Source organism: Mirounga angustirostris, unplaced genomic scaffold, assembly GCF_029215605.1.
Source record: "Mirounga angustirostris isolate CCGP_5_RB_7025 unplaced genomic scaffold, mMirAng1.0.hap1 SCAF_4, whole genome shotgun sequence".
NCBI lineage: Eukaryota > Metazoa > Chordata > Mammalia > Carnivora > Phocidae > Mirounga > Mirounga angustirostris.
This window is the reverse complement of record NW_026991712.1, coordinates 153,177,434-153,192,274: the sequence shown is the minus strand read 5'-3', so window position 1 is coordinate 153,192,274 and position 14,841 is coordinate 153,177,434. Positions and strand designations below refer to the sequence as shown.

General features: G+C 39.0%; 1 protein-coding gene across 2 annotated transcripts in view; it reads left to right on the top strand.

Annotated features, from left to right (window-relative positions):
* Positions 1–10,944, top strand: part of CMPK1 (cytidine/uridine monophosphate kinase 1) — a 38,834-nt gene extending 27,890 nt beyond the window's left edge. Inside the window, exons 2-6 of one of the 2 annotated variants that reach the window (XM_045897741.3) lie at positions 2,415–2,561; positions 7,081–7,233; positions 8,532–8,608; positions 8,852–8,948; positions 9,862–10,944. In XM_045897741.3, the coding sequence (XP_045753697.1) occupies positions 2,415–2,561; positions 7,081–7,233; positions 8,532–8,608; positions 8,852–8,948; positions 9,862–9,903 (516 nt within the window). In that variant the 3' untranslated portion in view covers positions 9,904–10,944. The remainder of the gene's footprint in view (positions 1–2,414; positions 2,562–7,080; positions 7,234–8,531; positions 8,609–8,851; positions 8,949–9,861) is intronic. The other variant, XM_064589180.1, reaches the window with a different exon arrangement.
* Positions 10,945–14,841: the final 3,897 nt, after the last annotated feature.

The following is a 14,841-nucleotide window of genomic DNA, read 5'->3' as shown; positions in this document are numbered from 1 at the left end:
CTCGGCGGGGAGTCTGCTTCTCCCTCTGACCCTCCTCCCTCTCATGCTCTCTCTATCTCATTCTCTCTGTCTCAAATAAATAAAAATAAAATCTTAAAAAAAAAAAAAAAGGGGGTAAAGAATGTATGGCTTCTGCAATCCAAAAAAAGAAGTCTCACCATAATCTGTGTAATTGAGAGCTTTCATGAACTGTGCGATTGAAACATTCTACTTTAAAATGGGAGTGGGAATGTGGGCTTCATCAAATCTTAATATTGAAATTAATAAATTTAAGACATTAAATTTTTATTATGCACTTAACTATGGATGAGATAAAAACCCATTTAGGGAGTCTTAAGAATTTGGGGTGAGATGATTGTTGTAACTGAAAATTGAATATAGTTCTGAGTGCTCTGATATTTGAAAGTAAAAACTTTTTTTTAATATAAAGTGTTCTTTTTATTTACTTATTTAAAAAATCTCTTTAAAGATTTTTATTTGAGAGAGAAACAGTGAGATCGAGCAAGTGGTGGGAGGTACAGAGGGAGAGAGACAAGCAGGCTCTGCGCTGAGCATGGAACCAACTTGGGGCTCAATCTCATGACCCTGAGATCATGACCAGAGCCGAAATCAAGAGTCCTCGGCTTAACTGATTGAGCCACCCAGGCGCCCCAAAAACGTTTTCTTTCTTTTTTTTTTTTTTTTAAAGATTTCGTTTATTTGACAGAGACACAACGAGAAAAATAACACAAGCAGGGGGAGTGGGAGAGGGAGAAGCAGGCTTCCCGCGGAGCAGGGAGCCCAATGCGGGGCTCGATCCCAGGACCCTGGGATCATGACCTGAGCCAAAGGCAGACGCTTAACACCTGAGCCACCCAGGTGCCACCCCAAAACGTTTTTAAAAATAGATTTTATAGTTCTTTTGATTTAATAACAGGGAATGTGTATGTTCATGTGGCGGAAGAAGCTTTTCATTATTCAGAATTGTTTCTTAGATCTGCATTGTTTTTTCATTCCAGTCATGGGGAAATGGCAGAACAACACTATAGCATCTCATATGACTTAGTTCAACTATTACCCTATACCCTGACCTAATGCATCATTTGTAGTCCTACATAATAATGATCATCGCAATCATAATAATACTATTCTACTGACCTTTCATAGGCTTTTCATACCTGTTATTTCACTTAAGCCTCTTGATTGGTCTTTCCATAGAAACCATTAAAGTGAGTACACATGCAGGTCTGTGCATGTATATGTGTGTGTGTGTATGTATATATAGAATATAAAAATGGCATATATATACATATAAAAATGCTTCTAGATTATTTAAGATAAGTATCTTCATAATGGCAAGAAGGTAATTGATGACTTTTATCTCATACTATGCGTCAGGCTCTTGGTAGGCAGTTTATGTACGTTATCTCATTCAGTCATCACCACTAACTTATAAAATAGGTATCTGTATTCCCATTTTACAGATGAGACCTCTAGTTGCAACTAGAGAAGGAGGAGATGGACTTTTAAGAATGGTAAGGAAGGTACTGGTCTAGGTAGAGAGACTGTGGTACTTGAAGACACTGTTTGATTATGTGACCACTTTCAAGGGTGGTCAGGAAAGTTAATTTTGTGGAGGAGGTAGGACTTGTGCTATTTACCAAGAAAGGGAACAGACCAGAAAAACAGGGTTAGTGTAAATGCTGATGAATTCAGTTTAGATGTGCTGAGTTTAAGGAAGGGAAGCATTTTGTAGAAGGTGGGTATAGCCAGCAGTGGTGAGTTTTTGTTTTTTTGTTTTTTTTTTTTGCCTTGAATTATATAGGTTTTTGTTAGGCATTTCTTTGGACATTATTAATGACATTTAAACTTTGTGTTTCTGAAGGATTACAATGAAATGTTAATGCTTGAATAGTTACATAAATTTTGGGATGATTTCTTGGTGTGTGAACATTATAGCTACCATGCCCTACCAGGTTAAGAATGTTTTTTAAGCAAACTTGATTGTATGAAATCTCTTAAAATTTGTTTATTAGTTTAATATACAAGCAAATCTTATTTATTGTAGAAAAGTTAGACTATAGAAATTAACATGAAGGAAAAAAATTGATAGTCCTACCACTGGGTTGAATGTGTTCTTTTTTTTTTTTTTTTTGAGAACAAGAGAGAGGGAGAGAGAGAGCGAGCGCGTGCGTGTGCGCACGTGTGAGCCAGGGGAGGAGCAGAGGGAGAGGGACAAGTAGATGCCACACTGAATGCAGAGGGAGAGGGACAAGCAGACGCCACACTGAGTGCAGAGCACTGAGACGTGAGGCTCGATCCGAAATCATGACCTGAGCCGAAATCAAGAGCCGGATGCTCAACCGACTGAGCCACCCAGGCATCCCTGGGTTGAATGTATTCTGATTTTTTCCCCTATGTGTTGTTTCTTTCAGAAATATGGTTACACACACCTTTCTGCAGGAGAACTTCTTCGTGATGAAAGGAAGAACCCAGATTCACAGTATGGTGAACTCATTGAAAAGTACATTAAAGATGGAAAGATTGTGCCAGTTGAGATAACCATCAGTTTGTTAAAGAGGGTAAGGAGTGTGAATGCCAACCAGTTTAAACCAGCAAGGAAATAAAAAACTAAATCTGCCTTTCCTTTGAGTAATGAAAAAAAAAATGAGAGTACTAAATTTCTTTTTTTTTTATTTGAGAGAGAGAGAATGAGAGACAGAGAGCATGAGAGGGAGGAGGGTCAGAGGGAGAAGCAGACTCCCCGCTGAGCAGGGAGCCCGATGCGGGACTCGATCCAGGGACTCCAGGATCATGACCTGAGCCGAAGGCAGTCGCTTAACCAACTGAGCCACCCAGGCACCCGAGAGTACTAAATTTCTTTCTTGTGGTAGGTGGTCATGCTGTTTGAGAATGGTAGTACTGGTCATTCTCCTTTCACTTGGGAAGAAATTGGACAGTAGCAAGCATTCTCTGCCTTGATCTAGGATCAGCTAGCTCAGCTTCACAACCATGTGTGTGTCCTTGATCCTTCCCCAACATGCAGTGTCTCACTTCCATTTCTGTTTCTTCTTCCTTTTCTCCTTCCCCTCCTCCTCTTCTTCCCGCCTCCTTTCCCTTCTCTGTTTCCTTGTAAGCCTTCTTTCTTCCCTCCCTCCTTTCCTTCCTTCCTTCCCTTTCTTCCTTTTTCAACCATGACCCTCCTGTTGCCGTTTTCTCAATTTTGTTGTCCTTTTGTGGTGAATGTGTCACCATCTTCAGTATGAAATACGGAGATTAACAGCTATCAAAATATGTCCCATCTTAAAAACAGGTATCTTGCATTTATGTGGCATCTCTCCATTATAGATTCCCAAGACGAATTATTAACAGGTATTTTCACATATAAGAAACAATGAAAGAGAAATGCAAGAGCGAGAACAGCAAGAAATAGTTGAAACCCAGTGGAAGAGAGATATATGAGCACTTGGATGAAACCACAGAAACTTGAGGAGGAGGAGGAGTGACTCATTTACACACATTCTTACCTTTTGTTTCAGAGATGGGAGTAATGTGCTTCTATTCCAGAATATATCCTCTCTCCCTATTCTCTCTCTTTTTTTTTAAGATTTTATTTATTTGACAGGGAAAGAGACAGCCAGAGAGGGAACACAAGCAGGGGGGAACAGGAGAGGGAGAAGCAGGCTTCCCGCTGAGCAGGGAGCCTGATGTGGGGCTTGATCCCAGGACCCTGGGATCATGACCTGAGCCAAGGGCAGACGCTTAAGGACTGAGCCACCCAGGCACCCCCTCTCTCCCTCTTCTCTAGATTTAATGCCCTTTCTCCACTTTATCACTAAACATTGTGTAAAAGTGGTCTACAGTTTTCACTTTCTACTCTTCAACGCTTTGTAGTGAGGTTCTACTTCCATCTTCATTGAAACTGTTCTTGCTGTTGTTACCAGTGATCTTCCTTCTAAAATCTAGGGGATATTTTTAGTCATTTTTCTTTTTTTTTTTTTTTAAAGATTTTATTATTTATTTATTTATTTGACAGAGAGAGAATGAGAGAGAGAGCACATGAGAGGGGGGAGGGTCAGAGGGAGAAGCAGACTCCCCGCCGAGCAGGGAGCCCGATGCGGGACTCGATCCCGGGACTCCAGGATCATGACCTGAGCCGAAGGCAGTCGCTTAACCGACTGAGCCACCCAGGCGCCCTTTAGTCATTTTTCTTATAGCATTTAACTCTATCCACTGTCTTTTCAAAACTTCTTTGTTCTCTGTGACACCATTTTTCTTGATTCTTTCCTGCTTCAACAGCTGTTGTTTCTTACGTCTCCTTGCAAGTTTCCTAAACCATGATGTTCTCCAGGTTTTATCCATGGTTCTCCTCTTGTTTTTTGTATTTCATGCTGGATGCTTTTAGCCATGCCAAGGCTTTCATTATACTAACAAATGCTAAAATCTATAGCTCTAACACACACCTTTTTTCTGAACTTCAGACCTACATTTCTAATTACTAGACATCCATCTGAATATTTGACAAGTGTCTCAGCGTATCAATGTATCATCTAAAGTGTGATCACCCTTTATCTCCTGTCCTGGTTAATGGTTCCACCATCTGTGCCCAAGCCAGAAATCTGGGGACCATCCTGTATTTTTCACCTCTTTCTCACTTTCCCAGATCAATTCAGTGAGCAGATCTTCCAGTTATCTTTCTCTTAACCCTCTTTGACTTAGTGTTTTTTCTCTATTACCACTGTCACCTTAATTCAGATCCTCTTTTCCTTACCTGGAGCCTCTTTATGAGTCTTTTTGCCTTTAATCCATGCTTGTCCCCTTCTAATTCACCCTTCATGGTGCTGTCAGGGTGATTTTTTTTTTTGAGGGGGGAGAGGGGAGAGAGAATCTCAAGCAGGCTCCACACCCAGTGCGGAGCCCATCATGGGGCTTGATCTCACAAACCTGAGATCACGACCTGAGCCAAAATTAAGAGTCAACGCTCAACAGACTGAGGAACCCAGGCACCCCAGTCAGTGTGATTTTTTTCCAGAAGGTGATGATAAGCATATTCTGCTTAAAATTCCTTAGTGGTCCTCGGTTGCTTCCAGAATAAAAACCAGTTCCTTAGTGTGGCATAATAAGCTCTTCTTTAATCTTGCCCCTACCTACTTTCTAGTCATATCTCCCACCTAATATTCAGCTGCCTCAGCTTACTTGAGATTCATCAAAGCTATTATGCTTGCTCATTTCTGAGCCTTTATATATTCAGTTTACACTGTCTGGAGTACCTTGATCCCCGTCTGCTTGCCACTTCATTATTTAGGACTCAGTTCCACTGCCACCTCTCGTAAAGCTCTCTCAGGCTGTCTTTCAGGTAGTTTGTGCTTTATTTCTTTGTTTTATCATAGCATCCTTTCATATGTCCTCCTAGAACTTAGCACATTTCTTTACACATATTTATTACCTGCTGAACCATGAGCCCCCCAAGAGCCATGTCACTGCCCATGTTCCCTGGTAATAGGCCTTCAGTAAATGTATGTTGAGTGAGTAGAATATTGATGCACCTCTTCAGATATCTTCCTCTACCATAATTGGGGTAGAAATGCTATAGGACGGGACCAAAAACATTCTGTGAAAGTTTTGTATTATTGGAGAATATTGGAGAAGCAAATGCTGGGACAAAGCCAATCCTCAGATGAAGGAATTAGAGGGCCTGACAGCCCTTGTTCTTCTTGAGGAATAAGGAGATAGTTTGAGTACTGAGGGGACTGGCTGTTGGTTAGCTTTGGAATAGAGGCTTCTCCAGAGTTGGTCATTGTCACGCATCAGTGCATACCCCATGGTGGCTGGCAGTGGTGAGGATTTGGAGACTAGAGATCTGCATCTCCCATTCACATATTTCAACATTCTGGCCTCAGACTTTGGGGGAGGATGGTGAAGCGTGCTACTCTTGCTGTCTTCCTTGACTGAATTCTTTTCCTCTGCTACCTGTGTTATGGGGTAGCTAGTGGCAGTTAAAGTTTAATTAGCTTCAGTCAAAAATGTATTAACTTTTATGCTAATAATTAATGCTAACAATATCTTTACATTTGTCCAAAGCTTTGTGCAATTGGACTTGAATTGTGGAGAATCTGAATACCTGCAGAAGCAGCATACTTCTTCCTACAGCAAAATGACTTGGGAGTGGGGAGGGGAAGGCAAGATAGGGTCTCTAGTGGCTGGAGCAAAGGTACTAGTTAATGCTTATTTCTTTTTCTTTTTGCTGTTCATAACTTTGTGAATGTATATGTGAAAGTAATAAATGCTTACTGTAGAAAACTTAGAAACTGCAGAAAAAAATTTTATGTGTGTCTGTGTATAAATTGGGAAGGGGTACATACCTGTAACTCCACCAACTTGCTACATTGGATCATTTCATTTAAGTCTTTTTTTTTTTTTCTTTCTATGCACCCTCCACTCTTTACTAATGATGTAGGGAATAATAATAACAAAACAAACACTCATATCTCCACCACCCTGCTTGAATAATTGCATTTTTGTTGGAGGGGAGGGGGTTGGGGGGATGAGGTAACTGGGTAATGGACATTAAGGAGGGCATGTGATGTAATGAACACTGGGTGTTATGTAAGACTGATGAATCACTGAACTCTACCTCTGAAACTAATAATATACTATATGTTAATTAATTGAAATTTAAGTAAAAATAAAATAGTGTTAAAAAAAAGGACTTCTCTACCCTTTCACCCCATTTTTCAACTAATCTTTTTGCTGCCAATTTAAAATGAATAGAATTCTGTGCCTCTTTATATTTTAATTTCTTGTGTTGTCAGTCAGCATTTTGTAGTCATTTATTAATACCTACCTTATGAGCTTTTTTTTTTTTACATTTCTGCTTATGCTTCATTGTTTCAAATACCCCCTCAAATGGACATCATTCCTGAGTCAAACCTTTTCTTACACCCTCACCCCATAAACCTTGTAAAACTAGTCACTCCTTCAGTTAGGCTACTTTTGTACCTAGCATATGCTTTTATTAAACATGTTAACACTGAAAAAAAAGAAAAAGAGAAATTGCATTTTGTTGATGTCCTGTTGAACCTAAATCTTCTTTTCTTTTAGGAAATGGATCAGACAATGGCTGCCAATGCTCAGAAGAATAAATTCTTGATTGATGGGTTTCCAAGAAATCAAGACAACCTTCAAGGTTGGAACAAGACCATGGATGGGAAGGCAGATGTGTCTTTCGTTCTGTTTTTTGACTGTAATAATGAGGTAATGAAGACCTTCATCTGCTCACATGGGCTTTAACCAATTGATGGTCAACTATTAGAGAAAGACAAAGTGACTTTTTACTTATATTTACATTTTATATTGGCAGCAGTTTTACTTTGAACTAATAAATTGGATGGATGGAACAGCACTGTCTTGCTGTTGGACTACTAAAAACTATTTGGCATCAGCAACGTAGTGGACCTAAAATTTGCTTTATTTTCAAGATAACAAGTATTTGCTTTGTTTTTAAGTAAGAATTGACTTGTACAATAATGTTAGGTAATGAAGCTGCGCTGTTACCTCTTAGGTATGCACTCTTACCAGAGAGTATTGCCTTAGGATGTTAGGGAAACATTTTGGGGAAGTTGGGAAAACTTTCTATTTTAAAGAAACATATAGGATAGCTTGATTTGGGGGGAAAAAAAAGATAGCTTGATTTTTATCTTCTAAGAGTAAAATACCTTTCTTCTTGAAAAAAGCAGGAAAGCGTTCTTTTTCTTCCTGGTACTTCTAATAACATACCCAGACATACCTTTGAATAACTAAATGAATTTCTCAGGATCATTTAATTAAAAGACCTGACTGTTTGACAGCTGTAATATAACTTCATTAAATTAATGCCAACAGCCTGAAAGAATAAGAATCTAAAGTACTGCCTTGAAGGAAGTTGGCTATTCTTGGGTTGAATTGCAAATGTGCCTCTGGTGGAGAGACTTGCTGCAGCTTTGAGTTGTTTTAAAATCTAACTCTCTTTTTCCAACCCCCAAAAATATGTTTTCACTTATTCTTCAAAGTGAACTTTAGAATGTTACCGCAGCTTTATAACTAAGGAATGTTTATTCACGATTAACAAGGGATACTTTATTCAAATGCAAATTTGTTGATTCTTAAATATTTGGATATTTATGGAATTATCAAAAAGTAAGCAAATGGAACAAAGTTTGAGGCATGTAATTCATACCTAATAAGTTAATAATATGTCCTAGATGGAAGCATACACACACAGATCTTCTTTTTATTGCGGTTTTAAAAAAAGTACACAGGAAAAACTGAGTCATGAATGAATTCTTATTATGCTCTGTACTTATTTAACCTAGTTTATATAAATTGAACCACATGTTTAAATTTAAAAGGACTTTGCATGTTGATTAATGAATTAGACAAATTAGTTTTAATGTAGGGGGTTTTTTGTAATCTCTTCAAACTTTGTTCTCCTTTCAGGTTAAAAGAATGGCAAACATGAATAGCAAATTCACATTTTTTTTTTGTAATAACTTTTTATTTATTTCTCTTTTTAGATCTGTATTGAACGATGCCTTGAGAGGGGAAAAAGTAGTGGTAGAAGTGATGACAACAGAGAGAGCTTGGAGAAGAGGTACTCTGCAGATTTTACACATCGCCACCTTAGGCTCAGTTTGGAATTTGAGGAACAGATTAAATACCTGCCTCAGTTTGCCCAGAAAAAGAAAATGGCATGCTTAAATATGTAAAATATCTGGTCTAAGAAGATGGTAAGGGAGTCGGTTGGGTCAGATCTGGGTTGTGCTCCGAGCAATCCTATAACATGGGGGAGAATGGGTGGATACTTAGAACCTTACATTATTTGCTGCTTTTGCAGAATTCAGACCTATCTTCAGTCAACAAAGCCAATTATTGACTTATATGAAGAAATGGGGAAAGTCAAGAAAATAGATGCCTCTAAGTCTGTTGACGAAGTGAGTATCCCTAGCTTGCCTTAAAAGAAAAGTCAAGTAAAAATGTGATTTCATGGGGCAAGGGGGTAGGTAGGCAGGAGAAAAAGAGATCTGACAGATTAGTTTGCTTTTCAAGACCCTGGAGACTAAATGAAAAATGAGATTTTTTTCTCTTTTTTGAATAGCGTCTAAAATAGATTTTACAACTTCAGACTTGTTCTTCACAAGAAGTGGGTGGTTTATTAATTCCAAACCTCTTCTCAAGCACTGGAAAATTGGCATTTTGAGAACTGTGATTTGGACCACGTTCATTTTTTAAAATCTCTAATGTAATGGCGAGTCCTTTTAGCTCAAGGGCCCCAGGCTGCTTCTGTCTCTTCATCACAGAGCACAGAGCTCCAGGGGCTCAGGGCTTCCAAACCCAGCCCTTCTCTCTGCCTCTGAAAATCCATGAGCTTTCAGTGCCCAGCAGCTCTTTCTAGTGTCTCTCAGTCCAGCTCCTCTTGCCCTGATTCCCTGAGTCTTCCTTTCTGGACTTTCCTTGTTTATCACATAGTTCTATTGGTTTTTTATCCATTACTCCTTCCCCTAGAGGTGAGGTGATATATCAGGGAACTTAGTGCTTTAGAACCAGAACTAGAAAAATAAGCCACTTCAGTTTACATTTTATCCAGTAATTGCTACTGATCAAGAAATTTGTTTTGTCCTGAAAACACTAATAAAATTGAATGCACTTGTTCACAATTTTATATGTGTTTATGATATTACATACTACTGTCTAAAGTAAGATAGATGAAACCAAGGAATTACAATATATATTTTAATGATACATCTTGAAAATTAATAGAAAATTGACTTTTTAACAGGAACTTAAGCCATATAGTGTTTTAATAATGCCTTCTTTTTAAATTACTATTATTTTTGTCCTTTACAGGTTTTTGATCAAGTTATGAAGATTTTTGACAAAGAAGGCTAACTCTAAACCTGAAAGCATCCTCAGAATCATGCTTGAATATTGCTTTGATAGCTGCTATTACAACCCCTTTTTAAGGCAATTTTAATCTTTCAAAATTACATCTCAGTTAATGGCTGGAAAGTATGTAGTAAGACAAATTAAATTTTTTATCTTAGATTTTTTTGGTTATAGGAGTAGACAGTGAATTCGGGTCTGACTTCATCTTAGCTATGGTGCTCACAAAACAAAGAAGGATATCAGCTTAGTTCTTTGTTTTTACTAAAAAAATATATCCCTTTTATAGTTTGTGCCTTCTGTGAGCAAAACTTTTTAGTATGTCTGTATATCCCTTTAATAATTACAACATGTTAGGATTAGGGATTCCCCACTTCCTTGTTTTCTTGCAGGTTTTAAATTTCCAACCTGTTAAGTGAATTTGTGGACCAAATTCCAAAGGAACTTATTGTGTAGTCGGTTCTTGCAAAATGTGTTTGGTAAACGAACTCATAAAATGAATTCCTAGAAGTGTTTTAGTATTTATCAAATAATTGACCATTTCCTGTAGAAAGATAAGAAAACTTAGGCTTTGTTTTATTACAACTTATACAAAGTTGTGTGACAGGGCATCTTCTTTGCTTCCAGGGATTGGGATGGGGGTCACTGGGGGTTCAGAGCCTGGCAGAATTGTCAGCTTTATTCTGACATAAATCTGAGGGTAAGGGGCAGGGACCACATCTAATGACCTGTGTTCCTGTCCTCTATTATGTAGTGTTCTTAGTGATTAAACTGATCTTAACAGAATTCCTAGCAGTGGAACCTTGAAATGCATGTATGAGGTTTATGGTCAATGATTTGGTTAGCATTTTAGTAACACTTCATTCAAAGTGTTTTTGTTTGTTTTCTAGACTAAATGTAGGGTTCGTATGAAGTAAAAACATCTAATGGTTAATTTCCCATTTGTGTTATATTTTCTTGAATACTTTTTTTCAGTTATTTGTTTAAGGAGATTTAAAAATCATTGCACTTTGGTCAGAAAAATAATAAATATATCTTATAAATGTTTGATTTCCTTCCTGGCTACTTTTATTTAGTATATTCTTTTTTGGCATCATGTTGAAGCATTGAAAGGTACAGAATAAAAGAAAAGGCTAAAGAGTCCCAAGGAATTTTCCCTTAAATCCATTCTTCCTTTAAAAAATCTCTGAGAAATTGATTTTCTCCTTCTCTTATCTTTTCTGCCATTACTAATGCAGAGTGACTTCCAAGGTTCTTAATGTGAGATTTATTAAAATGTTTCTCATTTTTAGCATGTATGCGATTTGGTATACAAGCTTAAATCAGGTAAGGAATTTTGTCTTTGTGTAATTAGACTTTATATTTACAGTCATTGGGAATAGGAGCACCTGGCTGGCCAAGTGGTAGAGTATGCAGTTCTTTATTTCATGGTCTTGAGTTCAAACCCCACATTGAACATAGTTTACTTTAAAAAAAAAAAGAAGAGGGGCGCCTGGGTGGCTCAGTTGTTAAGCGTCTGCCGTCGGCTCAGGTCATGATCCCAGGTCCAGGGATCGAGCCCTGCATCAGGCTCCCTGCTTGGCGGGAAGCCCGCTTCTCCCTCTTCCACTCCCCCTGCTTGTGTTCCCTCTCTCGCTGTGTCTCTCTCTGTCAAATAAATAAATAAAATCTTAAAAAAAAAAAGTATGAAGTCATTGGGAATAGTGAGTGCAATTTATGAATGTTCTTACATTGTAATAGGTTCGTTTATTTCTATGTGTATTATGAAATTCACTTCTTAATGATACATTTTTCAACAAACTTGCCATTAAGAAACAAAGTATCTGTAAGTACTGTAACATATTAGCCACCAAAATTTGTATTGAGATTATTTTGGTTTCTTGGAAGAGATTGTAATGAATTCTTATCTAGTGATTTAGTCCAGCCAGTACAGAGGGACTTTCCTGGTGGTTTAATCAAACAACTGCAGTATGAAACAAGAGTAAAGACTAAGGTTTTTAGAGCATTCCTACTTAAATAAGTGAAAAAATTCATCAGATAGGGGAATCTAAAGATTTGTATTGATATCGGGAAAGCAAATTTAAGGTTTTTAAGAAGACTGCTGAGACTAGGTGCTTTGCTTCCTTTCATCACACATCCTTCTGTGGCATTTGAGAACAGAAACCAAGAAACAATAATAACTAAATTATGAGCCTTTGCTTATTGTTTGCTTTTGAGTAGAAAAACATGTTGGCAATATTGAGTTTAGGATTTGACTGAGATACATCTGACTTCATTACTTTAGTTATTCCATTTGTTAAAGATACAGTAACCAAGAAGTTTTTGACTTTCTTGAAAGACCCCAGTGGAAGCCTTGCCTTTTTTTTTTTTTTAATTAATTAGCCTTATTTCCATTCAGTGATGTTGGATGTGTATGACTCATTTGGTAAATAATTCTAATAAATTTTGTGCTATGGCCTTTGCTTTTTCAGATTTTTGTTCTTTGGAGCATATTGAAAGACCGAGAAGTATCATGTATTTAACATGTGGGTTTAAGGCAAAATCATAGTTCAGGATCCAGGAGAATTTTCTGCTCTGTGTATTATGTTTGCATATTTGAATTAAGTAGAAAGCATGACTTTATCCCATTGCTTTAAGAAGTAATTTGGATTGAAGCACGAGTATAGCATACTTTATTACCTACCTGCAGCATCAATTGCTTGTCTCTTTCAGGGGGAGATTGGCAGCCAGCAACATCTCAGGATGCAGGGTTTCGGGGGCTTGTGGCTTTGCCACGTAATCTGAGTGGTTGCCTGACACTCAGTGGTCTCTGGAGATAATAGTGGCTGAAAGTATTGGCCAGAGTAGGTCAGAACTTTTTCCGTGGAGGTTTGGTCCTTCATCTTCAAACACGTACTAATTGCACTAGCCATGGTGCTGCTGTAAACATACTCTCTGCCTGATAGAAGTTTTCTACCTAAAACTAACATCCTGATGTGGGTAGACCTTCAGATGTCTTCTTTTGGCTAATAATCATTATGACATAACTTATTTCCCTTCTCCCTAGCCTACCTGCATGCTTCAGCTAAATTAAATGTGCCTTAATTCTAAGCATTTCTTTTTTCTAATGAAAGCAAGGAAGCTCATTTATTGTGTACTAAGGAAAAAGGTAAAAAATGGTCCTAATCACCTATCCCTTTATTTCCTCACCCCTGACTCCAGTGTAAGTAGTCTCTGGATCCAGGTATGCTTTCCTTTGAATGGGTGTGATTATTGTGATTGTGGTGTTAATTCTGGGTCTCAGTTATGTTCTGCAGGTCACCAGCTTTCCTGTCCTGGGGAGAGCCAAAGGATGAAGTTGAATTTCTGGTTGTCACCGTATACCTTTGGTCAGCTATACCAGCTCCAGGCTATCACCAGGGCTCAGATTTTTATGGGGTCCCTGCTGTCCCTGCTCATCAGAGCAGAACCTGGTTTTCTTGAGTCCATCTTCTTTAAAGAGGCTTTTCTTTCATGATTTTGTCCTCCTAAGACCGAGGCATAAGAGAAGATGGTTTAATTATTTTGTCCTATTTAGGGGGAGACAGGGGTCATAAATCAACATTTCTCTAAGTGAGGTTCTTTCAGCCACAGAAAATTGTTTTTTATTTAGGATACATTTTGAAGTTACTTTATGCAGCTTCCTAACATTGGCCTTTGATGCCCTAACCGACCACAGGAAAAGCATCTGCACATCTGCAGAGGTACGTTACCACACCTCAACCCTAACGTAGATAATCCAAACCAACTTTAAAAAGTGTCTTCTACACAGTGGAATCGAGCAGTTAAGCAGCCTTCTGCATAGACAGCAGATGCATTCTCTTTTGGTTGAGGAACCACATTTAAAAAAAGAAAGTAAAATTCAAAAAATATGTATGTGAGCTTTGGAAATATTCTCATTCTACCCTTTAGGAGGCTTCCTGGACGAAATATACTCTCAGTAGCTGCTTCTATGAAATTAAGGGGGGAAAAGTGATACAGTGGACTCCAGATGGACTTCCAAGAAAACCCCTGAATTGGCTCAGATTCCTTGCCAGTCTGTAAACCCTTGCAGCCCTCTAAAGGCTCTAGGTGGAAGTGGCCCTCCCACAAGCACCTGGCTCCAAAGGCTTCCAGAACCAGAGGGAAAAGACACTGAATTGGTTCAGCAGTTAGTTCTTGGAAGCACGAAGCTGTTGGGCATGGCTCACTGTAGGTTGTTCGTTAGTTTTATAGAGAAACATTTTCACAAGTGGCTCCACAGCCGCCGTCAGAATTTGGCCCGAGTTCTCTGTGATTGCTCAAGGCTGCATCACAATAGCCTTGTCACAATGGAAACCTGTCTTCTTTTTAATCACCAGGTAGCGCACAACAGGCGCTACCATTATCCTATCCTGACCTGGGAGAGTGGTTCCAATAGACGCATTGTTTACGTGTTTGGGGGGGAAAATGCTGAGGTTTAATGTTCAACTTTCATGTGGGGTCAAAACACTCCTATCCAATGGCCATTTTAAAAACAGCTGCATCAAAATCCCCCTGGTGTCAGGTTCTGTGTCAGAGTGTCTGTGTCCTATGCAGCCTCAAACATGACGGAGCAGAGACCGTTCCTCTGTTTGGGGCCTTTACTGAGGCCTGGTAAGTGCTCTTCAGCGGCGGGAGGCGTGCTCCGTGCTCCTGGCCTTGAGGCTGCTGCTGCGTGCTAATGCAAGATTCAGAGATGGAGGGGAGGGAATGGGCTGAGGGCGGGGGGGGGGGGGGGGGGGGGGAGTGAAGCCATTTGTGTAGAGAAGCAGGAGCTGGTTCAGCCCAGTTCTTCATCCACGGCGGCCCTTGTAGGAGACTTCTTCCGCCCATAATCACTCCTACCAACACCATTTCTTCATCTGCCCACAGTTTGCATGATCGTAGGCCACATTCCCACTACTCTTCAGGAGAATTTTGTTGATG